General features: G+C 38.1%; 2 protein-coding genes across 5 annotated transcripts; both read right to left on the bottom strand.

Moving 5' to 3' along the window:
• Nucleotides 1-5,635: 5,635 nt before the first annotated feature.
• LOC122075110 (WAS/WASL-interacting protein family member 1-like) lies at nucleotides 5,636-6,640 on the bottom strand. Its single transcript, XM_042640015.1, has one exon. It carries the CDS (start codon nucleotides 6,490-6,492, stop codon nucleotides 5,836-5,838), a length of 657 nt encoding a protein of 218 aa, XP_042495949.1. The 5' UTR covers nucleotides 6,493-6,640; the 3' UTR covers nucleotides 5,636-5,835.
• On the bottom strand, nucleotides 5,713-16,015 carry LOC122075108 (regulation of nuclear pre-mRNA domain-containing protein 1B-like). Of its 4 annotated transcripts, XM_042640013.1 has the most exons (10): nucleotides 15,680-16,015; nucleotides 15,013-15,277; nucleotides 13,996-14,083; nucleotides 12,468-12,715; nucleotides 9,886-10,005; nucleotides 9,596-9,752; nucleotides 8,692-8,831; nucleotides 8,544-8,579; nucleotides 7,247-7,311; nucleotides 5,713-6,680 (listed from the first exon to the last, which is right to left on the bottom strand). In XM_042640013.1, exons 2-9 carry the CDS (start codon nucleotides 15,046-15,048, stop codon nucleotides 7,285-7,287), a joined length of 852 nt encoding a protein of 283 aa, XP_042495947.1. In that variant the 5' UTR covers nucleotides 15,049-15,277; nucleotides 15,680-16,015; the 3' UTR covers nucleotides 5,713-6,680; nucleotides 7,247-7,284. The 4 variants fall into 4 exon arrangements, with proteins under 4 accessions (XP_042495947.1, XP_042495945.1, XP_042495946.1 ...); XM_042640011.1 differs by lacking the exon at nucleotides 7,247-7,311 and having other exon boundaries at nucleotides 15,680-15,982; XM_042640012.1 differs by lacking the exon at nucleotides 7,247-7,311 and having other exon boundaries at nucleotides 15,013-15,273; nucleotides 15,680-15,982.
• Between the last annotated feature and the right edge of the window lie 11,057 nt (nucleotides 16,016-27,072).

The raw sequence follows: 27,072 nt of genomic DNA, 5'->3' as shown, positions 1-27,072 counted from the left end.
TACTTGAAACCGAACCGAACCAATAAGGCTTCGGTTCGGTTCGGTCCGGGTTGTTATCGGTTCGGTCTGGCCGGTTTTACCGGTTCGGTTTAGGAATTGACACCCCTACTGTATAGTAGTGTTCAGGCACCTATTGGGTCATTGCAAAGGCCATTGTAGGAAGTTGATAATACCTTTTTACTGTTCTCTGATTCCTTCTCCATATCATTTGAACCCAAATCTCTCGATGGAGAGTGTTGGAAAAATCAATCCTTAATTGGAAAAAAGAACGTTAATCGCTAGTGTGTACCTGTGTCAAGACATAGAAATGGATCGGGTTCACATCCCTAGTTGTAGATATCAAATCTATTAAATGAAGAGAGAAAAAATGAATTCTATATATATGGACCAAGAATATTCTTGTACGTAAACCTGATCCGCTCTCTCAAGACACAGTAGGTGCAAAAAGATCTACCACACGCTAAAAATGCTCATGCGTGTCTTTCCATTGAACCTTGATTATTGGTGTATAAGTGCATTATCATGTGACGTTCAGTAACATGTTGTCCCGAAAATGGTGAACTCAATTCTTTCTCCTCGTTAGTATAGACATAAGGCATCAATATAGAGACAGGGAGATGGAAATCAAGGGTGCCAAACAAGAATCAAGCAAACAAGCAGGTAGTGGCATTCATGGATAAAGCTTTTGGACTTAAAAACAGTTGTTTTCGTTGAAAATGGAACAGAAAATACTTTCAGTTTATGAAATATGAATAAATGACTTGATGACCCACTAGGCCACTGCCTTCCAATTTTTTTTGCTTCTAAAATTGGCGGAATCTAATCTGTTTTATCCCCTTTTCATCTCTCTCTCTCTGTTCTACATTCTATATAACCTCAGCTATGTGACGCAATCTTAAATGGGGTCCACTGGTGGTGGTACACTGGTATGGAGTCTGGACCAGGACCACACCTCCAGACTCCACGGGCCCCACTGTAGACCGTAAATAGTGTGGACTCTGCAATGGATAGGTATTATTAGGTATATGACCACTCAACTCAGCGCACTCACCACAGACTCACTCCACCAGGAATCCCGGAGTCCAAAAGTCCCAACACAATATCATCAACAACTGGGCCCCACACTCACCATTTAACTAACCACCAAATTAACGGTCCCAACCAACTGTCTCCCTGCGTTTCCCTTCCCGAATTCTTACTCTGATAAAAATCCAAATTGAGAGAGCCGAGCAATGAGGATTCGAGGACAATGAGGATTGAGGAGAGAGAGAGAGAGAGAGAGAGAGAGAGGTGTGCTAGACACCAATGTCAGGTATTGTTGGAATGAAGATTAGAGATAATTAAAATTAGGGATCACGAGATTAAGGAAGATAGAAGATGATGATGATGTTGGTGTCAGAAATATATACGGCACGTGGAAACATTGCGCCGCGAAAAGCTGCAAACAATTTGGGTTGCGTGCGCACGATTATCCTAAAATGATAAGCTGATTAAGCATGTCGGGGGCGAGGGTTGGCGTTTTCCTCAGATCACAGAACTGTAGTCTGCAGCTAGCTCTGGCCTCTCCATGACCGAAACAACCAAACCGTTGCTTTTCCAATTTCAAACTTCAAATACGAAAGATGGAATGAGAGATTGCCGATTCCGCCGGACCACCCAAAAACGAGCGGCGGTGACCGGCGACTGGCGAGTGGTGTTTGTTGGTGGATAACGGGTATGGTTATGAGAGAGAGAGAGAGAGAGAGAGGATCAACTTTCTAGGTCAGCGTGTTAGCAGGGGGTGTGCTGTCTCTCTGTCGGTCCCATCTTCTCTTTCTCTCTCTTCTGAGAGCTGAGCATGTTTGGTGGGCATGCACTTCGAGTAGGGGTAGGGCCACCACCATGGGCACCACCACCACCATCACCACCTTCTCTTCTATCTCTGTCCTTTCCTTTTGTCAGTTTGTCTTCTTTAACTCATCATTCTTACGTTACGACATTACCTGACGCCCACACACTACTCTTTTATTTTACTTCATTACACCAACCCCTCTCTCTCTCTCTCTCTCTCTCTCTCACAAGTCCCAAAGCGTCCTTAACTCCAATTTTTTAAGTTTAATCTTTCCTGGGACACGATAAAAAGTGAACGACAAGACGGCTTTTTTTCTCACCTCGCCGTCACAGGTGTAGCTGACGTTGCCCTCACCAGTCACCAGTTCCCCACCCCCGTTGACTGCTTGCTTTTTCTTTCTGCCATTAATATTAATTAATTAGGGAGCTTAGAAAGAGCTTATTTCCTCTTGTCGCTTTCGGTTCTATCTTTTTTTCGATTCTCGGGCAGTCTTCTTGGACCAGTTTCAGGCCTTCTAACTCAGAAAAATAATGCTAATTAACCATCAAAGTAATCTCAATAAATATAGGTTAATAGCACTGTCAGCTTCACTAACACATGAAGCTTTTCCATGTATGGGTTTTGGTAGCTGACTCTGCCCTGTTTCTCAACTTCTGTCCCACCCACTATTTCCTTCTTGTTCATGTGAGATTGCTGTTTGACAATTGGCATAAAAGTATGCTGCCATGTGTCCTTAACGTAAACAGTCAAGACTTGTCTAATATCAAATGGTCTGATTGGTCTAATTTTGATAGGTTCGAATCAATTTTTTATATCTCATGATTCAAATTGGAACCGAAGAGAGAAGTCATTCCCAATGTCATTAATGGCCATGGAGTGCACTCATTGCATTAGCTCCTTATTTTTGGTTATGAGTCTCACATATGGACGGTGTACGAATAACCTATTTTGATATCACTTAATGACGTCTAACCCATAAGCTCAAGCTTTAAGGTGGAACCCAAAGCCATATGCCCAATAACCGCATACTATCCGACCAATATGGGACCAAAACCTGTCCTGCATTAGATTGTTACTAATTCAGATTTGATTTCCCATATATATTTATAACAAAAATAATGAAACAAACCGTTTTTTTCTAATCAATTTCTTGGGTTTGATTTCAATTTGGTCAGTCCATTCGGTCCAATTGTTTTGGTTTTTCATTACTCTCTAAAAATCCAAAGGGAATCCAAACCGATAAACATTTAATTCAATTATTTTCTTCAATCACTTTGATTGATCTGATCGATTTGGGTTGGAATTTGACACCCCCTTATGTGTTTGTAACCATTTAAAGCATATCCTTGAAATGGTCAAACAATCCACAGTAAACCTCTTTTTTCATCTCCGGTCGTAGAAATGTAGCTTGATGAAGTTTTTAATGGAGCATTTGAAAGTTGCGAGGTGAGTGCGTCACATGTCGCGGAAGGGATGACATACCAAGAACACAATCAATGGCCCCCCAAGTGGAGTACCGTGGGGGTGAGGGGGTTATTCATAGGCTAATATTTTGTCTCCCTAGTACCTAGTCCTATATGGAGGGTGTTTGATGGTCCTTGTCTGTGCAACTTAAGTAGTTTTTTTATTTTATTTTTGGGTCCAAAAGAAAAGGTAAAAGGGAAAAGGCAGGAGGTCTATGCTTAGCTTCAGGCCATGCCTAGCCTAGAGCTTAGTAGTTTAGTTAAAATCCCAAGAGCATGGGAATGAGGAGAGATGAAGGGTTATCACAGTGTCTCACTTTCTTCTATATGGTATGGAAGAAATGGAAGAAAGAACAATATGATGGGGCTGTTGGAACTATGCCGGATTTTTATATAACTGGGCCCAGACACTACAGCATGGCCCAATCCCAATTTCCACTACAGAACCAGACAGATGATAAATGGCACGTGGTCAAAGGATACACATGGACTCACGATGACAATGTACACGTCATGAGCACGTGGTACTTTCATCAGCAAAGATGCCCACTACTACTCTATATATATATATATATATATTCAAATGCTTTTATACTTTTTTAAGGGCCTTTCTAACCGCCAACCGTCAACCGCCAACCGCCAACTTTCAACTGTGGCCCAATTGCCCAGAAGTCCAGGAACTGTTTATGCAAACAACACCCAAGCCTTGAGCAGGGTTTCAAAAATTGGTGGATTGAATCGGGAATCTGGACTGATTTCGATTTTTGCCATTTCGAATTGGAATATTTTTATGTCAAGATTCTCTTGAATCAATGGTTTTCAGATCAAATGCTTGATCACCTCTAGGGTTTCTGAGGACTGATTTCAAGCTCCAATCTAAATCAAAATCAGTAGGGAGCAATTCTGTCATCGATTCCTGTTTTTAAAACCCTGACCTTGATCCCCTTGGACCCAAGGCCTCAGCTATAAGGAGACTATCAACCCTAAAACTGAGAGCTATTGACCACACCTCCTTGTGGTCGTAGCCTTGTAGGCCAGTTAGGACTTAGGACCATGGGTACAGGAATCGGTCTCAGTGGTACAGCCAATAGGGTAGTGACACATGACATAGAGGATTAAAAAATAAAAATAATCGATATCTGATGACTTTATGTATCTATCAATATTGGCACGGATTGGACCGGTCCAAACAAAAAAGATTAGCCTCTTGATCGATCAATTAATTAGATCGAAGGGTTGGTATGGCCAATAATGGGGAGAGGGGTTGATTGAAGTGTGAGATCAGATAGAGCGAGCAAGAGACGCTGCTGTCTGATTTAGTGCTGGAGTGGGGGGATAGGCTTTGTCCGATCCATTACTGATTCTTAAAACCATAGCCAAGGGTCCCCAGAACCCTTAAATAAGTCTAAACCTTTTCCCTCACTTTTAGAGGATCCTCCTCCTCCCCATGACAAATTAGGCAAGAAGCTACGCCTACAAGAGGTCTTAAGAGGTTGGATTTGAGACCCATTCATGTCCCAGCCTCCCTATGCCACATGTGGCCAAGCTAGCTTCACCTTCAAATGGTCGTGTTGTGGCTTGATCTATTAGCCATTAGACAACACATGGGTTAAAATTTTTTCCAAGGGCCGAGGGTGTCAAAGGGAAAAAGGTGCCAAGAGACAACACAAACAGTACCCTTTCAAGTCTCTAGCAACCCCACGAACCTTCCTCTCGTCCCCTCAAATACCTCTCTCTCCAACAGGCAACAACTCTTTTTCAAGACTTACCAGTTACCACTAATGCACTTATCCTCTAAACCCATTTGCTTATCAATTTGTGATCAGGACAGGAACACTACCATTCACCATTCATAGCCCAGTCTGGTTACTGCCATTAGGCTGGGAGCAACATAGCAGGCTGATTGCTTTTGATCCCATATAACGCACAACTAACACCAGAGTTTAATCAGTCTTTGGCCACAGTTTTTCTGCAGTTCCTCTATTGTCATCTCAATTTAATTCCCTGTAAACAGAAACTACAACTCCAGTGTTCCTCTCTACCTCCAACAATTGTTGCAACGACACTTACAGTTGGAAGCTAAAGTTTTCCCAACACTAGGGAATGAAATGGAGATGAGACCAAGGCAGTCTATATCCTATCCATGCAAAAGAAATCAACCAGGACAGCTCTCGGTCTCCCTCTCCCACAAACATATCCCCACAGGTTCACTACACAGACCAACTTCCTCCCTCAAAGCCCAGCCGTGAGATTCATTCATTTCCGCAAGGCTGATGTATTGTAAAAACTTATCACACAATTTTATACCATTGATCTGTGCCTGGTTTTCAAAATACTGTTGTTGACATTTAAAGACTGCTAGGAACCGCAGGATTTCATTGAGCATCATAATACCCCTTATAAAAAAGACCCCTCAAATTAGAAAAGGTTGATAAATCATACTATTAATTAATTTACAAATATGTACTAGTGTCATATTTTTATATGAAATCTCAGTCCCCCATATTGGGACAGGATTTGTTTAGTTTCAAACTAGTACAACTACTGTCGAGAAATTGGTGGTGCTGCAGGTATGGGTGGGTGGCCATAGAAACCACCTTCTGATCCCTGAAAATTCTGATAAGGATTTAGAAGATACGAAGGCACACCTGTAACTGAGGCCCCAACCATTGGATAACCAGGCAAAGGTGGTGGCAGTTGAGCTATACCATAGTTGTACAGTACACTTGTCATAGATCCTTTAGTTTGCTGCATGAACTGGGCTGCCTGTGGTGGAGGCATTGGTGGGAGTGGTTGCAGTGGTAGCTGCTGAATGGTAGGGCCTGAATGGGACATAGGAGAAGACAATGGAGGTGCCGATTGATGTGCCAACATTTGGTACGTTGCTGTGACTGTGTTGTGGAGTGACTCAGGATGTGGAAGAAGCGGTAATGGTGGGTGAGGATGCTGAGGCATCATGTAGGAAGATGGTCCACTCTGAAGTTTAGGCCTCTTTTCAAAAGGAGAATCACTGGAAGGCTCACTCAATGGATTGCTAATGACACCCTCTGATGCCAAAGATGACAGCACATATGTGAGCATCTGAACCGAGGAAGATGAAGCAACAAGCTTTGCAGCCACAACAGCAGCAGCAGATTTGTGGGGATCTTCTTCAATGTGGGCTGCCTTGTCAGGGAAAGATCCCTGCTGTGTATACATGACTGGAGCCGATTGCTCTTTGCCAGTGCTGATGGTTGGGACTTCTTGAAGGAAACTGGAAGGTGCATCAGACGAGGTGTCTGTTTCCTTCAACCTTTGCTCAACAAGCAACTGTCCATTGTTGCAGTTTAGCACTTGTTGGCAGATGTTGTCTACTTGTCTGCCTGTTCATATTGAGACTGCGCAACCTGAAAAATGATACATGAGAAACCACATCATATAACTTTAAAAAATCAGATACCTGAACCATTCTGACAAATTATTAGCATCATATTTCATGTAGCCAACCCCATTTATAGCTCCGAACAATAAGCTGCAAATGGACAGTCCAGATTTTTCAATATGTGCATGTGTAAATCAGAGACCATTATGATACAAGTACACAGTTATCCAATTACTTCTCTAATGAATAAAAAGTCAATAAACATTTTTTTTTTTTTTGGGTAGAAAAAAGTCAATAGACATCAAGTCACATAATAGAATGAGGATCATTTATTCTTTTCATTTTTTTTTTTTTGGAGGCGGGGTGGGGGAGAGGGAGGGAAGCAGTTGGGTATTGGGATACCCTCACTTCTATAAAATCATGGTTCCATCTCGATAAACCCCTATCATGTACTGCAATTATTATTAGTTTAGGAAGATACCCTTGATTATATATATATATTTATAAACTAAATCCATTTCCACTACCCAGTTGTGATCTGAAATATTCTTTTCTATGAAACTATCTTCACTCATTAATTTTTGATCCTACCTAAGATACATGCCAAAGACTCATTCATGATGTTGTAGTCATTTGAGAGTTGCCTCCACCTTTACCTACAAGTGCAAAAAGGATAATTTTCTTAAGAACCTGGGACAATAAACCACTAATTCTAAAAGGCAGAATAGGATGATTTTTATTGACCCCGATCCTCTCAAGCATCAGTAAGTTCAATTGTTGTGTGGTTAACATATTCCTTTAAAACTAATAGGAAAATTTTATAGGACAGTCATACAACCAGCTATTTTGTATAGTGCAGAATATTGGGTAGTTAAGAAGCACCATGTAAAATAACTCAGTGTAGTAGAGATGAGGATGTTGAGATGGATGAGTGGCAAAACTAGGAAGCATAAAGTAATGAATGATCATATTAGAGCTGATTTGGGAGTAGCTTTGAGACATGTTAAGCTACAAGAAAGTTGTTTGAGGTGGCATGGCCATGATCAACGAAGGAATTTGGATGCACCAGTATGGAGAAGTGATTTTCAGATTGAAAGATATAAAAGAGCCAGGGGCAGACATAGAATGACCCAAGGAGAAGTGAGGAAAGACATACATAATTTACGCCTTGTATCAAGTATGACCTCGAATAGAACTGATTGGAGGGCAAAGATCCATGTAGCCAACCCCATTTAGTTGGGGTAGGCTGAGTTGCTGTTGTTATAATGAACTTCAGGCTCTTTGCCCGCTGTACTTTTCTCGTATTTGGTATTTGGAAAGCTAGGATGAAATTATTCTGGCCTAAAAGTGGAGCATGTGAATTCCAAATTTCCATCACAGGTATATAAATTTTAGTAATGGGGGAAAAAGTGCCTACAAGGAAATTTAAGCAAACACCAAGTTTTGGTTCAATAATTACCCTTTACACAAATTACTTTAGAACTCTATCAGGATTATTAAGCAAAAGGGGGGGGGGGGGAGTAGTAGCAAACTCCAGCAGAGTAAATCTCTACAGGTATAGAAAGTTATCTTATTCATGCCAAGTGCCAACAAAATCTAGACATAGTTTTAAAGAAGAAAAGTACCACTATTGAGCTCAGCCAAACAACTAACATAAGGATAAACTTTGTCAAGCATACCAAGAAAAGCAGAACTTAAAAACATGGACAATGCATCCACTAAACCTAGTTCACATAAGGACACAAACAGATAGTCTGATACCTTCAAATTTTCCAAGTCATTTTTGATTTAAGGACTTCATCTTGAGATTTTTGATATTGCAAAAAAATTGTTATGGAAAGGTTTAATCATTCTCCCACTATGGCCACACTAGGCGTTATGGAATTACCTTAAGCTGTTTACGAACTTGGTCCAGCTTGAATTCCTGAAAACAAATTAGTTCTTTTTTAATAAAAAACAAATATTTATTAAACGGAAGAAGACTTTGCCAACTCAAACTAGACTTTCATAAAGTTATAATATGCTAGCCAAATGACCTGCTCCTGAAGAGCATCTCTTAAATGTGATACAAGATCTGATCTTGATGATTCAACCAATCTCAGCTGCTCAATACATTCTCTCAGTATGCTATGCTGGCCCCTCAACTCATCCACAAATCTAGATCCATTACGCTTCCCTGTTCATCAAATAATACAGATAAAGTGAGGAGCTAAAACAAGAATCCAGATCCAGTGAGGAGCTTAAACTGTTTCACATTACATTTATTTTCCTGACAAAAAAAAAAAAAGTGATAGGCTTCTTTCCTTTCAAAAACAAAGAATAGAAGTGAATTGCGGTAACCTTGAGAACACCATGATGACCTCTACAATTTTAGAATGCTTTTCTTCCAATTAGATACGAAGCCAACCAGGTGCACTCACTTCTCCAAATGGGACAGTGACCAGCCAGAAGTGAAGTCACAGATACAATAATCAGGATCCCCTTCCAGTGGAGTTAGCCTTAATGGCAATAGTTAGAATACAAACAAGCATGTATTCTCACGGAAAAGTCATTGACATGTAGGCAAGACACAGCTCATTGCAATACTAAGAATAAATGAAAGAAATGTACTCGGAGAATAAAAATGTATATACAGAAAAAATCTAAAAGCGATGAGAAGCTTCCAAATCATGTTTGATGATTATTCTTGATAAATTCCAAGTTTAATGTGCACAAATTTATGTTGGGATCTCATTCCATTACATGAAATAGCTCCTCATCATATTATAACCAGGATAACTGAGTATGCCATGAAGAATTGAAAATTTGAAAGGTGAAAAGCATAAACAGAAAATGCAAAGGTCGAAGCTCAAACATGCCACCAGGAAATTACTTGGAAACCTTCAAATGAGGAGTATTTGTAATTCTTAAGATAAACTAACATACACATGTCAGAAATACCTGAGTTATAATTGCCACCAATTTCCTTGTCCACTTTTTCAACACCACTAACAGCAGTCCTGCATTTGCTCAATAAAGTCTCTTCATCCCTAGAAACATCACAAACAATTTGGTAACTTGAACTGATCTTTTCCAGCGTATCTCCAACAGACTGTTTCTGCTTAACAAGAACAATGATGACCAGAAATAGGACCAGTTGCTAAAATTCTTTAACAAGAGCAGCACATGGGCACAGAAAAATGAAGTATCTCTTCAAACAGCTGCATAATGCATATAGGGACAAAGCTTACCAGTTTGAAGCATGAACTTTTTCCATTTCTGTTACTATTCTCCGGGGTCCTCCCGACAAGCTCTTCCTTTAGAATTTGGCCCCGACAACCAAAAACTTTTCTCTCTTCCCATATATCAATCTGGGTAAGAAAATGAATTAAGTAATACTATCTGTTTTATAACCAACTCAACATAATGGCTCTGTAAGTGTAAGTGATGGCAAAGGAAAAGGACTGACATACATGTATGTGTATATGTTTGCCTCTCTAATTGTATGTACTATAGAACAGTTGTCATGGCACCAAAGTGAACCACAGCAATGGCCAGCCACCTTGACACCTTGGCCTCAACAAGGAACCCAAGGTGAGCACCATGTGTCATATTCTAGGCCATATTTTCCAAGTATTTTCATCTTAATAAATGTAACTATATGTATAATGTATGGTTATAAAGGTCAAAATATAGAAAATAAGTGGGGTAATAGTGAGACTATAGAAGCATATAAAGGTAGAAATGAGAAATGACATAACTTTATAACATGGGGTGATGCAAATCGATACTTAGGCTTAAAGTACAACCGTAGGAATCCAAAAGGGGCTGGTCCACATGCCACCTAAAGGGGCTAGACCCTTGGGCCTTCGGGCCAACTGGCTTAGGCTGGCCAGCCCAATAGGGCTGGGTGTTTTTGGCTCACTCCGCAAGCAAGAAGAAGATGCGTGTATTAAGCAACCAAGCAACGGCTGAGCTAACTAATTGTAAACCGAAGAAGCAAGGGTGCTCTACGATCAGCTAACAAACCTATTCCTAAGACGCGTAAGCATACTTTGACACGAGAGAGCGCTTATAGGTTGCGGTCCAACGCCCGTTTATATAGCAGTAGGCCTTTTCTTGCAGGACTAAAAAAATGATGGTCTTCATAAAAATTAACCTAATACATCAGGAACATACCGTTGCTAAATGATAAAAAAGGGTGTATCCAGTGTATGAGGCTCCCGCCAATGCGGGGTCTGGGGAGGGCCATAATGTACGTAGCCTTACCCATGGTTTAAAGTATCTCCGATATCGATACTATGCCCTCTGATACGTATCTTAAATTTATCCGACTGATACGATACACATCAATACGATACATGGAATTTTTAAAATCCTTTTGTATCGATATATATGCTACGATACATGCCAATATGCACCGATACACCATCGATACGTATTGATACTTTATGAAAAATATAAAATCGAGGTGAAATATACGTTTTGGTATGTATTAGTACATATCAGTGAATATTGGTATGTATCGATCGGTACGTATCGGTGAGTATCGGTATGTACCGATACAGTGCGCTACGGTCATATAATGGGTAAGATGGGTATTTTTCAAAAAACACGATTTTTTGAGGGGTTTTTGTTCCAAAGTTGCTGTCAGCCATATTTCTCTCTAACTAAAGTGAAAATCAAGGTTGAGAACAAGGATTTTACATTTATGGGACCATAGTTGTTACGGCGTCAAATCGATCCAAGGCGGTAGAGGGTGGCTAATCGATTTGGCGATAAATCGCCCGTTATGGCGTTGCCATGGCGGTCAAATCACCCATGTGTCATTTTTTATTTTTCCTATTTTCTAAAGTTATTTAGCATGCTACAAGCCTACAATATATACCCCACAACATATAAAACCAACATTAAGCAATATCAAATCATCAAAAATCAACATAGCCCTATCAAAATCACCCTGCATTTTACAAAAAATCGACCGCCTAGTGAATCAGGCGTGACCTGGCGTCCATGGCGGTGCCATGACAACGCCTATCAGCCAATGGCAACAGCCATTTGTGAGTCACGTAAATCTTAGCACTGCCATGAACTTCTTTTTCTGTCAGGACGCCAAATCGCTTCCTTGGCGACGCCATGACAACTATGTATGGGACAACTACAAACCTTGAATTCTTAGTACGATATCCTCAATTTAGTGTTTATATTATCAATAGTTTTTTTTTAACAAATTTTTTATGCAAAAGTGTTTAAAAAAGTGTTTCATATCCATTTATATGCGTATCTTTAGCGTATCTTCGATACGATATGATACCCTCTGATACGTATCTTAATTTTGGCCGACCGATACGGCGATCAATACCGATACTTTAATCCTTGGGGCCCTTACCCCCACTTCGCAGAGAGGTTGTTTCCTGACCACTGCTAAATGATAAATTTCACAATTAGATGAATAAACAACATGTACTAATTTAGCTTCCTCTCCATCTAGCAATCTACTACCATTTTAGTAATCCTAGTACATATTCCAATCATACTTCCATCACATGTAAAAAAATTTGGAATCAAATCTAAGAAAATTATCACTAGGAAGGCAATCCTCATATGCACAGAATCACAAAGAAAGAGTAGATTAAACCCATCTACTAGATCTGCTATATATAATATATATGACAAACCACATATACAAGGATGACCAGCACTTCCCTATTAATTCAAAAATAAAAGGGACTAGCAAAACAATGTGGCATGATTATATTTGAAAGAGACTATCTAATGGTCCTTGTGACCTTCCAAAGATTTTTCTATAAGAATGCAAGTTAATTTTGCATACCAGCAGGAGTGCAGCACTTCTTCCAAATTCATCCCCATTCTCAATCACATCACTAAGAGCATCTGGAAGAACCTTCTGAAATTCATCAACAAACTCTGAACCCTTTCGCCGACTGTTCTGCAAAATGTCATTTGCAAGATATAGAAAAGACATTCTCTGCTCTTGTGGAGAACAGTGGAACTGTCTATCCCATGTTTCAACAACTTGTTTTGCTTTCTTCCGGTGAAAGATGCACCAATGTGACAACGCTTGTTATGGTTAAGAATTTCATATCAGAAACATAAAGGAGTAATATGATCACAAAACACCGAAACAGGGAGAAATGTGGAAACAAAAATTACTAAGCACTATTTACCCATGAAAAGAGAAAAGAGAAGACAAGATAACAGGTTGACTGACTGATTACCCACAATGACATATAAACAAGGTGATGGGAACCAATACAGATCAGATCAGTTGTCCCAAAAAAATTGTGCCATGGTCCATTACGCCATCTAATAATTGGATCTGGCTACAGAACCTGTTGCTTTCAACCTATTATTACCCGGTTCAGATACACCCTTGGAATGGCAATGCCAGTTTGCTCCAAAGATGCCATGAATATAGTGATAAGGGAAAAGAAGTCATCCTTTTCGTTTTGTCTTCTTATATTTAAAATAAATAAAAGAACAACCTAGTGCACGAGGCTCCCGCTACTGCAGGGTATGGGAAGGGCAAGTGTACGCAGCCTTACCCCCTGCTTCGCAGATCTAACTCCATATTTCTTCGTCTCAACAGAAACCTTCTATAGTGAGCATATTAGTTGCTGACAATCGCATGGTAACGTAATGCAACACAAGATGGCAAAGCCTCACTTCAGTAGATGGCAAGGCAGCAAGAAAGGTGAATATATGATAGTAATGATGGTGGCATGATGGCCTATCATGCCAAGTACTTATCAAATTCCTTTCTCTGGTTTTTTCCCCAATATTTAATCTTTCAAATTGTCAAGACATTTGCATCAATCAATCTGTATAGTTCATCCATGTCAAACAAACCCAGCCAATTGAAACGTCATGGTTTTCAAGGTAGGAAAGTTATGTTGTTCAACTAACCAACCAGCAACGTATATATGTTTACACATGCAAACTCCCCGTTCAACCTAGTAACCAAAATCATTTATACAAGTGGGAAACTTAAAACTGATTGAAAGGTTTTAAATGTTTAAGAATAGGTTCAGTCTTGAAGCACAGATAAAAAAATTAGTATCAAAATTTTAAGGCTAAGAGAATATTATTATCCGATTTGTGGACCCCATGAAACTTTATCTTACAATCACACGCCAACAAATGAATAAAAATATGGACTAAAGAAGCAGGGTAGCCAGGTCACTACGATTACACACTCCAAAGGGTGTAGCCTTTCAGTAAAACCAGCTAATTTTCCCTTAAACAAACTGTGTCTGGCCAACAACTGCAATGAGAATAAAATTTAAAATGAATAAGAGGAAAATTCATATACCAGTCTTGAAACATGGTCAAAAGGATACTCTCTATACTCTGCTGTGAGTTGTTAAGCTTGGCAAGCTTTTCTACCAAAATCTGTCCATTAAATGTTCCATTCATTGTTTGTACTTTCTGTCAAAAATATAAGGGGAAAATAAAATGATAGATACAAAAGTTAAGCTGCATCCATCACAGCAGAATACAACACAAAACATAAAAGATCCAATAATGTAATTAACTTAAAAAGAAAAGATTGCTATCAATATCAACATACTCAAAAATCACAAAACCAATCACCAAATCATTTCACAATGTTCAAGAATTCATTCTTTTGTGTGTGTGTGTGTGTGTGTGTGTGTGTGTGTGTGGAGAGAGAGAGAGAGAGAGAGAGAGAGCACACAAAGTAAGTTTCAGAATGTTTAAATTAAAACTAAACAAGTTCGCATTCATGATTTTGGCTCAGGCTTGGAGGCGTGGCGTCCATATATACTTCACTTTATCTTGCTTACAAGGTACCAGGTTCCCTTGGTATATATACTTCAGGAAAGGTCATATGTCTGAGTTTAAGGTCGAACATAAACATTTGCAGGGACCTTTTGCAATTAATAAATTAACACGAAGTTATCACAAATTCCTACCCTATCAACATTAAAAAGAATAGCCTATTGATTGGCCAACATAAAAATATTTCTGAGTAAAAATATCAGGAAAAAAAAAATGAGTTTCTGGATTCAGAATTAGCTTAACAAAAAAGTTCAAATTGAAAATGATTTCTATACTGAACAGGTAGTCAATTTACCAAATAAAATAATAAATTATGTTAAAAAAATACATAGCAAATTTCCCAGAAATCCAAACATAAAACTCCCAATCAAGACCTCAGTCATCCACATTAGCTATCACACCAAAAACAAAAGGTTCGTCTGCACACGGTGAGATAGAACATCCAGACTTCCATTTAGCCCAATCAAAAAACCTAACGCCCAGCAAAAGTCCTGTTAAACGAAATGGGAAAAATAAAAACCACAGAGCCAACACTCCTGAGAAATATGAACAAATACCTCTTTAAGACATCCCAGTAGCTCAACAAGCCACATAAAAATTTTTCAGCATCTCATCAAAATCCCCTTTCTACCCACAATCCCACAGAGAGTGCTTTTGCTGTGGCCACATAAAGGTGTGTCAACTCCATGAAAGACGCTTCACTTCTTGGTGTCACAATCCAGGAATCAGCAAATATTTCCAACGTTTTCTTCTCAATTCTTATTCACCATAAGATACACTGAAATTTTCTGCTTCTCCGAATCAAGCAGTCACCATGACTACCTATGGCGAAGTAGAATAATATTTGTTCTGTATTAGCAAAGCAGACCAAATGCATAGTGACGCTTCCAGATAATTATTACAGGAACCAGGCAATATATCTTTCTTTATAGAAAAATTAGTTCTTGAAAGCCGTAAATTCCGATTTTTACAACTAAATATTACTTTACAAACAAACATGCACTGTCTCGTGACATGCACGACATTATGAAAACCAGTTGAAGCTAACGTAAATTAACCCACAAAAAATCAGCAAGAACTAGTGAATTTCATAGAAGTGAAACCCTAAAGCAGATCAATTCGATAACAGAGAAACAAGATTTTATTGGAAGTGGAACCATATCGATCAAAACACGGAAACCTTCAAATAAGTATCAAATTTAAGTCAGGGATCAGAAATCTAACATGTCAAGGAAAATGCAGTCGACAAGTAAGACAATCAACGGCCAATAGAGATATTGTCCTCCATGATTCCATCTGTCTGATGAACTTTTTGAGAATGGCTGAAGTAAAATAGGGTTTCAATGGGGTATTTGATCGGAGAGTGATCGGGGCGGGGGAGAGGGGGGGAATTATTTTTTTTTTCTTTTCAAATTTAAGGAACTATGCTGTTATTTAAGGGAAATGATGGCACTGAGATGGGGAGTGTCGTGTTGTTGTCCTCTTCGTCGTGGCCTCGTGGGAGAAGACGAGACGAAGCAATAGAATCTGTTCCGCTTGACGTGTCCGCTTGCCGTACTAAAACACTTCCAAGTCGAGCCGTCAGGCCCGGACCGGTTGGTCGCAGTCGAAACCGACTGATTAAAGCCTGAAAGTGGTGCCAATCTAGCCGGTCATTATTCGATGCTGGTGCTAGATTGTAGTCCAATAGAAGCCCGACTGGACCGATTGAGACCGATCATTTATAACCTAGTTGTGGCTTGACCAACTCATCTATGCCACATTTGTTAGTTTTTTTTTCATGGATAGAATATTTTTAGTTCATTTAAAGATTGATTATAATGTGATTAATCCGATAAACTTGACATTGATTAAGGACTATTATTCGATCGGTCAAAAATATAAATGTGTTTATGCCTGCCTAACCTCCCAATTCTAAACGAGGCAGGTAACAATGTGGGCTATAAATTGGTAGGACCCGTTAAGTTCCCACCAAAATTAATTGACTTATTGACATCCCTGCTTCCAATGCATTTTACCCATATAAAAAATAAAAATTCGAAATGATGATGCAACATTTGAAAGAAATCCCATAAAAATACTAAAAGCCCGGTTGGTATTGTTTCTGTTCTAAAAATTCCGTTTCGTGCCAAAAGTGAAAATTTTCAGTTTCTGTGTCAAAACACTGTTTTTAAACAATTTAATGTTGTTTGGTGAATCTGTTTCTAGAACAGTTTCAGAACAAAAAATGATAGTTCTGCCGTTTGGTAATGCTTGTTTTATAAATGGTTTTTTTTTTCTCTCTTTTCTTTTCTTTTTAAGTCAATAATTACAGAAATAACATTAAAATACTATAATCATATAAATCCTTTGGGACAATAAAATATTACATACCAACTAAAAAAAACATGGTTTCAAAAGGGTGAATAAAATGTAGTATTAATAATGCCTTGTCTAAGTTAATTATTACATAATTCCCCAAATTTTCACTTTTTGTCAAAGTTTAAAGACTTAAATGCATGGAGGATGTCTTTCATCTTATTTGTTTGGTCATCTAATCCTTTAAGTGTCCCTTCCAGATATCCTTTCATGTACTCATTCGAAGTGGACGGTGGTGTGGATGATGTTGATGTTGAGCTTGAGCATTCTGAACATAATGTATATTGTATGGTAGAGATATGTGTTTCATCTTTCAACCATACAAACATACCACATCCACGGTTATCATCCTTTATCAAATAATAAATGTGATTAGGGTCGTTGAAATTTAACATCGAATTAAAAAAAAATATAAAATTATCTATATAGATGTAGTTGGTCCACCCACATGAAAAAATTATATGAATCTTGACACTTGAAAAATTCTCTTCCAATATTTTTACCCGACTTGGTTGTATATTTATCACAACTTTTTTCGCAAATTTCATAATTTGTTCTTATGAGTGGGGACATAGAAGAAGTCATCTGTAACAGTAATTTAAATATCAAAGAAGTTAATATAGCATCCAAATATATGACATTCGTAATAGTATATCAAATTGTACCATATACATAAATGTAACATAAAACAAGTACTACATCACTTGAAACATCAATTTAGGTTTTCAGTTTTGTCAAAATAGTTATCTGTTTTAATTTTCAACTAGTTCTGGCATCCTTTGCTATCTAGCCATTACATTTGTAATTCATAGCCTAGTGGCATTTATCTCTTTTGTCCGATTTCGTTGACTTGATTGTGCTGTAGAATGATCAACGAAATCTTCATGTGGCGGATTCAAGTCATCTTTTGTAACTTTAAATCGTCACTCATCCCCAAGAATTCAGCATCAGTAATATACTTTTCTCGAATATAGTTGTGTAACCCACAACATGCCAATACGATTGATGCCTGAGCTTTCACTGGGAACTGGTGCATTAACCTTAAAATTTGAAATTTGTTTTTCAATACCCCAAATGTACGTTCAATGATATTCCGAAGTGATAAATGTCTATAATTAAATAACTCTTTTGCTGTTCTTGGGATCTTCTACGCCCTTTATAGTCCGATAGATGGTATCTCTCACCCCTAAATAGTGTCAAAAATCCAGATTGACTAGCATACCTAGAGTCGACAACATAATACTTTCCTGCAGACAAAATAATATATGTTATTACGTATACACTCAAATGAAAATCTAATATACTAGTATAAAGTTAATACCTAGAGGTGGATGTAGAAACTCAATCAAGGATCATTTTTTGCCTGTTCAAGTACTCAACAATCATTTGCACTACCTTCTCATCCCGCATACACATATGTGAATCGCATGTCAAATGAACATGTACACATCACATTTCGAGTTATGATCCCCTTCCGATTCCTATATCGAGTTTGATCCTCTCTTGGAATTACCGTATGAATGTGAGTACCATCTATGGCGCCAATACAGTGCTATGACATATAGTGACAATTAAATGGTCACTCCATATAAGAATATAAATATTCATATACTTAATTACAAACATGTATCATATTAACATATTTACCTTGAAAAAATGATAGTATTTCGGGTTCTGTGCAATCTCTATCGGTATCATATTGATGTCTGGCAGTCTGATTTTCTCCTTAGCCAGGCGTTGTATTGCAATCAAGACAAAATTGAATGTTCGACTAACTGTTTTTCCTGAGTGGTTGAAATGATTTTGGGTGTCCCTATTACTTGAACCATTCCCAACAATCTATAGGAACATTCCAAGTTGTTCATCCACTCGGATGTTGGTCGTGTCTTTCAACCATCCCCTATGTCTAACATAATCACATAGGTTGAGGAAGACATGACGTTATATCCTAAACTCTTCATAGCATCTATTGGCATGCCCATTCAATACCTCATGCATCATGACAATATCTGAAAATACACTATCCCTACATGGTTCTCGAATATATATAGCCTCACTCAGTAATTCCATTCTCATGTGAATGATCGTATCTTCTTCATCACCAGAAGTTTCACATAATGCATTTGACATAACTGCAATAAATTAATAATTACTTTTCAATTTGAAAAAAATAACTGTAAAACATACCAATCTGACACATCGTCTCAACTCAAAACACATGTTCAACATTACACACATCAATAATAGAAAAAAAATAAAAGAAATAAAACACAAGTAACTATCATCGAAAGTATTATCCTGAATCCAAAATTATCAAAAGTAACATTCAAACACAATCTCAACTACTCCAAGGCATCTAAAAGCCAAGTCCTCTTAACAGGCTCTGCACAGACAAACAACTCCCTCAAATTAGGATCAACACATATACGACTGGTGCTCTTCAAGTATGTCTCTTGTGACATATCCGGTATGGAGGATAATACCGCCTCATATGCACTCACACTGAAATCTTAAGGACGAGATGCACCTTCCCCACCATGAACAGGAGATGTAACGGAAGTACTGGGTGCTTTCTCAATTTTAATGGATAAATACTTCCCATACAAGTCCTTGATGGGGCTATCTCCCTTATTGGCGCTCTTTTTTCTTCGTCCCATGGGTGTCCTATTAAGATTTTGCTTTGTGGTGGTCTGAGTTGGAATAGGAGTATCCTTATGGAAGGGGTCAGTCATGCCTAAATGCACCGGGGTACTAGGGGATTCAAAGACTTGCTCAATATCAACAGTATTAATAGCTTCGATGTCATCCAAATCTTGAGCACTGTCAACCCCTAAGTTACCTCTAGCATATGCATCCCCAAATACCATACTCAAATCTGGCTAGTTGTTTAGTCCATACTTCTTGTATTTCAACCAACATGGATTTGCCTGCATAAGCAATCATTATATCACTCAGATGTATTACTCATTGCAATCTAATTTTGAAATAATTCAACCAACTAGTGAGATCTATTGTACCTGTATTGCCCTATCCCATACAGACTCATCATCAACTATGATTGATTTTGTCATTGAGTTCCACCCAAATCCAGTTGTGTCAAGTAGTCTCTTGAATTGTTGGTACTCGCATTTCAACTTGTTCATCTTGTTGCGTAATTGTTCTCTCCCAACTGTACAATTTAAAGCCTGCTGAAATTGCTTTGTAATGTCCTCCCATCCAGTTTTGTTAAATGAATTACCGGATTTGTGACTATTTTTTACAGCTTCTTTCATTGCCTCAATGAAAACAGTGGTCTCAAGTTCTGACTGCTTAACGGCAGGGATACTACTTCCAGACATAATAGCTAAACATTATAAGTTAGTGTAAAAAATTAGCATACTGGGACAAAAAAATACTGAACACTAAAAAAAAATAAAAAATTAACAAAGCTCATCTTCTGAATATGATACAAACATCTGTAAATAAAACTTACATGCATGAAGACTAACAATTTCTAGTACTAAGGAAACAAAAAGTAATAAAAGCAACATAAGACCAAGCAAAGTAACAAAGAAACCCAAGTAACAATGTCTTGTTACATTTATCAAATAAAAATTACCAAAGAAATCTGGAAATCAGATTTGGAATCATACCCAAGCAAAGTAACAAAGCTCCAATAAAATCAGATTTGGGGAGAGATAATGGAAAGACCAATAAAACCAAGCAAAGTAACAAAGAAATCAAGCATAGGAAAATAACAAAGAAATCAAGCATAGCAAAATAACAAAGAAATCAAGCTATCCAAATTATTAGTAAGTGCTAGTGTGTTTATTATAATAAGCTGTTTGAAGTAGTTTATTTTGTTATTATTTCTAATTTGTGAAAACTTAGGACCATAGTGAGTACCTTCATATATAAGTAAATGCGAGATTTTGTTTGCAGTAGTCCTTTTTTTCTTTGTTAGATACTTAGGGACAAGCTAATCAACCATGAAAAACTGATTTAGCCATCAATAGAAGAGAGAGAGAACCTTGAGGAAGAAAACAAGCACCACAATACACATGTAGATAATAAATATATGAGAGGAGAAAGAACAACCCAATAGAGAGAGAACATTGAGGAAGAAAACAAGCACCACAAGACCATTCAAGATTCTCATTCATTTTAAGAAACTGGTTGTTGGTTGTATTCTCAATGAAATGATAATGCAAATGAGTGAAAGAGATAAAAAAATTTACTCTCCCGCTATTTCCAATCAAAATCAGGTCAGTTTCTACATTTTCCTTATCCTGCGCACACAAATTTCTTCAATCTTTAGATCTAATTTTTTATTGGTTATCTATTCTGTTAGGTAGTTTAATGCTTCAGTTCATCTTGGTTTTCTATTCTAAAGTTCTGCTTTTAGTTCTAGATTCATTGTTGCTTTCAGATCTGAGATATCCTATCGATTTACATTCTCCTACTGAATGTCATCTTCTCAAAATTTAGGTTTTCTGCAATTGATTTCATGAATCTGTTTTCAGTTAATAAATAAGGCTCCATATCAATAGATTTTTATTAAATCAGATTATCAAACCTCATATTTGAATTGTATCTAACTATTGTGGTCTACCTATCAGTCTCAGCCAAGAATCTGTGGCCTCTGGCCACATCAGAATTAGCATTATTGAATTATTTAATTTCTATGTTTGCTTATTTTGTTCCTAACATCCTGCTATTCTGTCCTTTCTCATGGTTTCTTCATCCTAAACCCTATGGTCCCTTAGAAACCCCATTACCAATATATGCAACAGTGTCGGACATATATATATATATATATAGAGAGAGAGAGAGAGAGAGAGAGAGAAGAGAGAGAGGAACCCTGTTGATGTATCAGGTCAAAAGTAGCTCTCACTTCTCAGATGCAACCTTTCAGAAACTTGTAATACGAAGAACAGGGAGAAGTTACAGGAATTGACTCAAACAAATAAAGAAACAAAAACAATTACAACAAAGTGATAAATAAAGCCTAGGAGGATGTGGTTCAGAAAAGAGTGATTACATTCAATTCTAGAGTTGCCCAATTAACAGGGATTTGTTTGCAAGTCAGCAACTGAAACACTTCAAAATTGGAGCCCACATATTTTTTCAAGGGAAGTTGTCAATGGACCAGCAATTGGATAAAAATGAAAGGATTACATCAGATAGAGGATGCAAAGATAAAAAATGAAGAACCACAGCATTCTGCTCATTACGTTAGATATATTAGGCAATTGGCATCTAAAATGCAAATCATCTTTAATGGAACCCAAAGAGTACTAGCGTAATGTAAGGTTATTGAAAGATCAATAACCCCCAATTATGTTCCCCAAAGCTCCAATAAAACCAAGCAAAGTAACAAAGAAATCAGGAATCAGATTTGGAACCATACCCAAAATAGGGCTAGAGTGAAAATCAATTAGGAAATAATATGGCCCAAAGTAACCATTAAGAACTGTCAAACTCGTGAAAAGACCAATGCAAAGTAGCAAAAACAATGTATAATTCAATTTAGGCAGAGCCAGTATTTCAGTAGCAAAGCTCATTTGATTGGCAAACTTCAGCATAGGAAAAATTCACAAGACCATAGACCCATTGAAAAATTAATTACATAAACTTTATCTAACAGATATCAGATTTAGGCGAAGGAGTTAATAGAGAACATTTACCTGATTCTCAGGTGAAGAAGCCGACGAACTAAGCAAAAGAGTGAACCGTGCTCTGTGTGCCAATAAAAAAAAAAACACATCAGTGAACAATGCTTTGTGTGCACAAAGATCTCCCTCTCCACCCTCTATCATGTCTCTCTCTCTCTCTCTCTCTCTCTCTCAAACTTGTTTTAGGGTTTCGCAGGGCAGAGAAAAATGTAGCGATTTACCTGCTATGCAATTATAGAAGAAGAAGAAAGGGAAGAGGATCAGAAGAGAAGAAGATGTTACCTTTCTTTATGACCTATTTGAAGCGATTTACCTGATCTGCGATTGGGGGAATATTTGAGGGTTACGAAGAAATTTCTCCTAAAAATGTTGAAGCTCAAAGATTTGAACTCCAGAATCGATGCATATCTCTGGGATATGGAATCAATCATAATCGCTCGAAAACCCCCTAAATCCCTTCCTGCTTGCTTTGTGATTACAATAGATGAAGAAGAAGGAGAAACGGTTAGAACAGAAGAAGAAGAAGAGAGAAGAAGATGAAGGAGAAGAAGGAGAAGAGTCGAAAGTTACCTGCAGTTGATTTCACAAGGGGGCGAGCTCCTCTTCTCTCCACTCTCTATGCGCATACTCCACTGGAGATAGCAACTATCGGGAACGATAGTTCCAAATTCTATTAAATTGAAATGAAACACCCCCGACGGAACACCTCTTGAGTGTTTCATCAAATCGGAGAAATTTCGTTTTTTGTTCTCACTTTTTGTTTCAAAAAAATAGAAACGACACACACACATACCAAACGCAAGATTCTGTTTTTTTGTTCTAATAGAACGAAAAAATGAAAGAAACGTTTTTTTTAAACGACACCAAACGGGCCCTAAATGGCTTTCCTCTACTCAGGTTGAAGGTCCGCCCAACTGAAGGACATCATCATCACTCCTGTCTACAAGTAGGAGTTCTAATTGTCCTTTAGGGGTGTCAAGTGGTTGAGTGAGATGGTCTTAATTAGGTTTAATGGGGTTTTTGACCACTTAAAAGGTTTACATTGTGCATGTTCATTTATGTAAACGAGCTTAATTTTGTTGGCATGGTATGGTTTATAATCGGGTCAGTTGATGTCAAGCTTTAATCGGACTTCCTTAAACATGCTCTAATCAAGTCTTAATTAGGCTATAAACATATTTAAGTCTAAACGGGTTTTAAACGTGTCTACCATAAAATTCTTTTCTTAAGTGGGTTGAAGGCCCATAAATATATGACGCAAATCTTTAATAAATAAGAAAAGTGATATTATATAATGGTCGCTCTTTCAAAAAACGAAAGAAAGAGAATATGACTATTACAACTTACAAATCAAAGTTTAATTAAATCAAATCCTATTACAAAGCAAAGGCAATAAAGCTTAATTAGTTTCTTACTAGTAGTGGGTAAATAAGAATTTTATGTAGTATTAAAGGGGGTTGGCATGAGTCAGGCTACAATGAGGCGGTTCAAGCCGGGCGTATAATCGTGTTGGTTTGATTGAGCGCACGATGGGCTAGCTACCTGCACCGTGAATGCCCGTTAAAGAAACATGTCGAGCTTGAATTAATGGGGTCGATCCAGGTCGGGCTGTAAACATGTCAGGCTAGGTCGGGGCCTACCGGTGTAAGCTCAAAGTTAACACCCATATTGTCCTCCATTGTTCACAACCATGCATCCATCAAAGTACAATGATGGCCTTCGATGAAGGAAATATCCCTTTGTTTATGGTTTACCTATTTCATGGGAAAAACAACATTATCAAGATGCATAGTGTACGTTAGCATTTCATCTATATTTCTCTCCTTCCACAATAGATAGACACAAGGAATCGCTTGTATACGCTATGCAATCGGATAGGAAACTCAATCCCATGATATATTTATGGCAAAATGTTTTATGTAGAAGCGTGGGGCTGCACCCAAATACATGGAGGGGCGAAATGCCCCACCCCTTGTGAAATGCAATAATGCATAATCTATTGATGAACATGGGTCCCTATTGGGCCCATGTGTTGGTGTAGGGCGGTCCTCTCAAACATAAAACTCTTCCCTATATTTATATGGGAAAAAGAACCTTGTTCATCTAGCGTTTCCCATTCCTAGACACAGTTGGTATGAAAAGACCCGGCTACCCCAACATGCGTTGGATATTTTCACACTTAGCTATGCCTAGGCATGGGAATGTTAGATGGACATGGTTCCCTTATACATGGCCAGGTTGCAACTTGAAAATCTCAACCCAAACCCTATCAAGTTCAAGGTGCACTTGGGTGGGTTCAAGCTCAAACTTGGACTCACCTAACCAATTTGCACCCCTAAATAAAAGTTTGGTTTGTCACAAAACTTTTCATATTGACAGAAGGGAAAAGGCTGGGTACGTTGTTGGTATGTCCAGATCTGTGTCTCTCTCCCTTTCTCCCTTTAAGAAATCCTCCATACCCTTTTCATCTCAGCCCTCATATTGATTGAGCCACTAAGCTCCAAAAAAATCATCGACATACTTAGCTTCTCCCTTTGTAGTTTTTTTTTGGTAAAGGAGCTTCTCCTTTTATAGAAAATTATAAATAGTTAATGTTTGTGTAGAAAACCTTTCCAAATGCACATGTCTAGAGAAATTAGAATAACAAATTAAAAAATGGACAACCTGGGTCGGATACCCTGTTTCCCCATTCCGAACCAAGTTGAATAAAATAAAAAAAAGATGGAATGGAACATTCACAAGGATTTTGGAATCATTTTCTCTCTTTTTATTTAATAGATTCTCAATGCATGGACTATGAACATACGAGAACCTTCTTATATTTGAACCTGATCCGTTCCAAAGGATCTAGAGGGATTGTGGAGTAGCACGTGTGAAATGGGATGATGGGAATGGCGGGAATGTAATACCGACGTGAAACACGAAACAGAAAGGTCACCCCGAGCCCTACGAACGATTTTCTGGTCCTACTTTCTACGGGCTTGGACTGGGTTCCACAATTACAATCCACATTGAAATGTGGGTTTCCCTTCCCAGGCCATGAGCCCATCTATCTGCTTAGAATCTCAGATGATCGCAATGACAAAAATAACCCCATCCCATTATCTATTTCGATTTGACCGAATGTTCTAATGAGTATTATTACCGTATAATAATAGTTCCATTAAGCATAAACCGTATCGATGGATGATGACGAGACTCCAGCAGTGTTGTGGGAGAGCCTGAGCATTATTTCTGCATGTGCGTTTCCTTTCGGAGTTTAGTAGGCTGCACGTCGTGTATCGGCAACTGTTTGACGCGTGGCCGCCTGGAGATGTCAGAGTCGAGAAAATCCAATTTCCGCATTCAAAAATTAAGTCTTCCATTAAAAAAGGAAAAAGAAAAAAGAAACGCTGCCTGTTGATGTGGTTCCTGCACTAACCACAAGGGCTTTGAAATTACTGTTTTATCTTTTATAAAATTATAAATTCCATTTGATTTTGTTGTCCGAGGATGTACACTCCTTTACCTCCACATCAGTGCAAAATCCATAATATAGAAATTATGCGATCAAAAGGTTTTAGAAATTACATGATTTTTTTATATTGGCCAATGAGAGTTGAACTCAAAATCAAAATAAGCACACAACAATAGTCGGTGAGACTTTAAACTGAATTCGAAACCCATTTTTTTTTTTTATGATATTATTTTATTTATTTTTAATAAATTAATGGTAAAAATATTTCCTTATACTTAATTTTAAGAACCTGATAAAGGGAAATCAAAAGGGGTTCAAATTCACAATTCATCATTTTAATGACTACAAGATCCACCGAATCATCTATAACTCACTGGTTTCCAATTCTCATTTGTTCTCACAACGTCATGGTTGACTAAATAAAAAAACAGACTCTACAAAACACCATAGTGATTTCTTTCTTTCCCTCCACGTCTATTTCAAATAAAGAAAATAGAATTAAAGGCCTCTTACATATTTTGATATTCAGCCATAAAAGAAAATCTCATAGAGTTGCACTCTCACAATCGTCGTTTTATATGTTTCACATTATATACTGAACTAGGGGTGTCAACCGGTCGGGGTGGTTCGGTTTTGATCGGGCTTAATCGGGCTTAGTTATTGAGGGTATGGTACACTTTACATTCGATCGGTCGGTCTCGAGCTATAATCGGGCTACCTTAATCGGGCTTTAGTCTGGCCTTAACCGGGCTACTGATATGTTTAATATTAAACGGGCTTTAATCGGTTTTTAAACGGGCCCTCTTTAAATTGTGCTATTATATTCCGACCCACTCATGCAAGCCTAAAAAAATGACAATAAATCAATAAATGATACCAAATATAACTATTATTTAAAATGTGAACATGTCTTTACTTTTTAGTTTTTTTTCTTTAATTTGGGGGGGTAAAATAGGTATTCTACAATCATTAAAGGGTCGGGCCAAGTCGGTGTACAATAGGCCGGTCTCGGTCGGACGCCCGACGGTCCAAGTAGCAAAACCAAGACTGACCATTTATAAACGGGCCGGGCTCAAGCCTGACACGTTTAATAAACGGTCCGGGCCAGGCCGATCTATAAACGGTCGGTCCCGATCGATTTAGTCGGG

The sequence above is a fragment of the Macadamia integrifolia genome, chromosome 4 (genome assembly GCF_013358625.1).
Source record: "Macadamia integrifolia cultivar HAES 741 chromosome 4, SCU_Mint_v3, whole genome shotgun sequence".
Taxonomy (NCBI): domain Eukaryota; kingdom Viridiplantae; phylum Streptophyta; class Magnoliopsida; order Proteales; family Proteaceae; genus Macadamia; species Macadamia integrifolia.
Note: the sequence above shows the minus strand (reverse complement) of the source record. Positions and strands in the feature narration are given on the sequence as shown.

Bases quoted from the DNA above. Each gene is read 5' to 3' on its own strand.
- LOC122075108 (XM_042640011.1), bottom strand. From the start codon at position 15,048: ATGTGGCTTGTTGAGCTACTGGGATGTCTTAAAGAG. The intron at 12,716-13,995 runs GTATCCTTTTGA...AACCATAACAAG, and splicing joins CTCACAGCAGAGTATAGAGA to CGTTGTCACATTGGTGCATC. The intron at 8,832-9,595 runs GTATTTCTGACA...TTTGATGAACAG, and splicing joins TGGTGGCAATTATAACTCAG to GGAAGCGTAATGGATCTAGA.
- LOC122075110 (XM_042640015.1), bottom strand. From the start codon at position 6,492: ATGTATACACAGCAGGGATCTTTCCCTGACAAGGCAGCCCACATTGAA.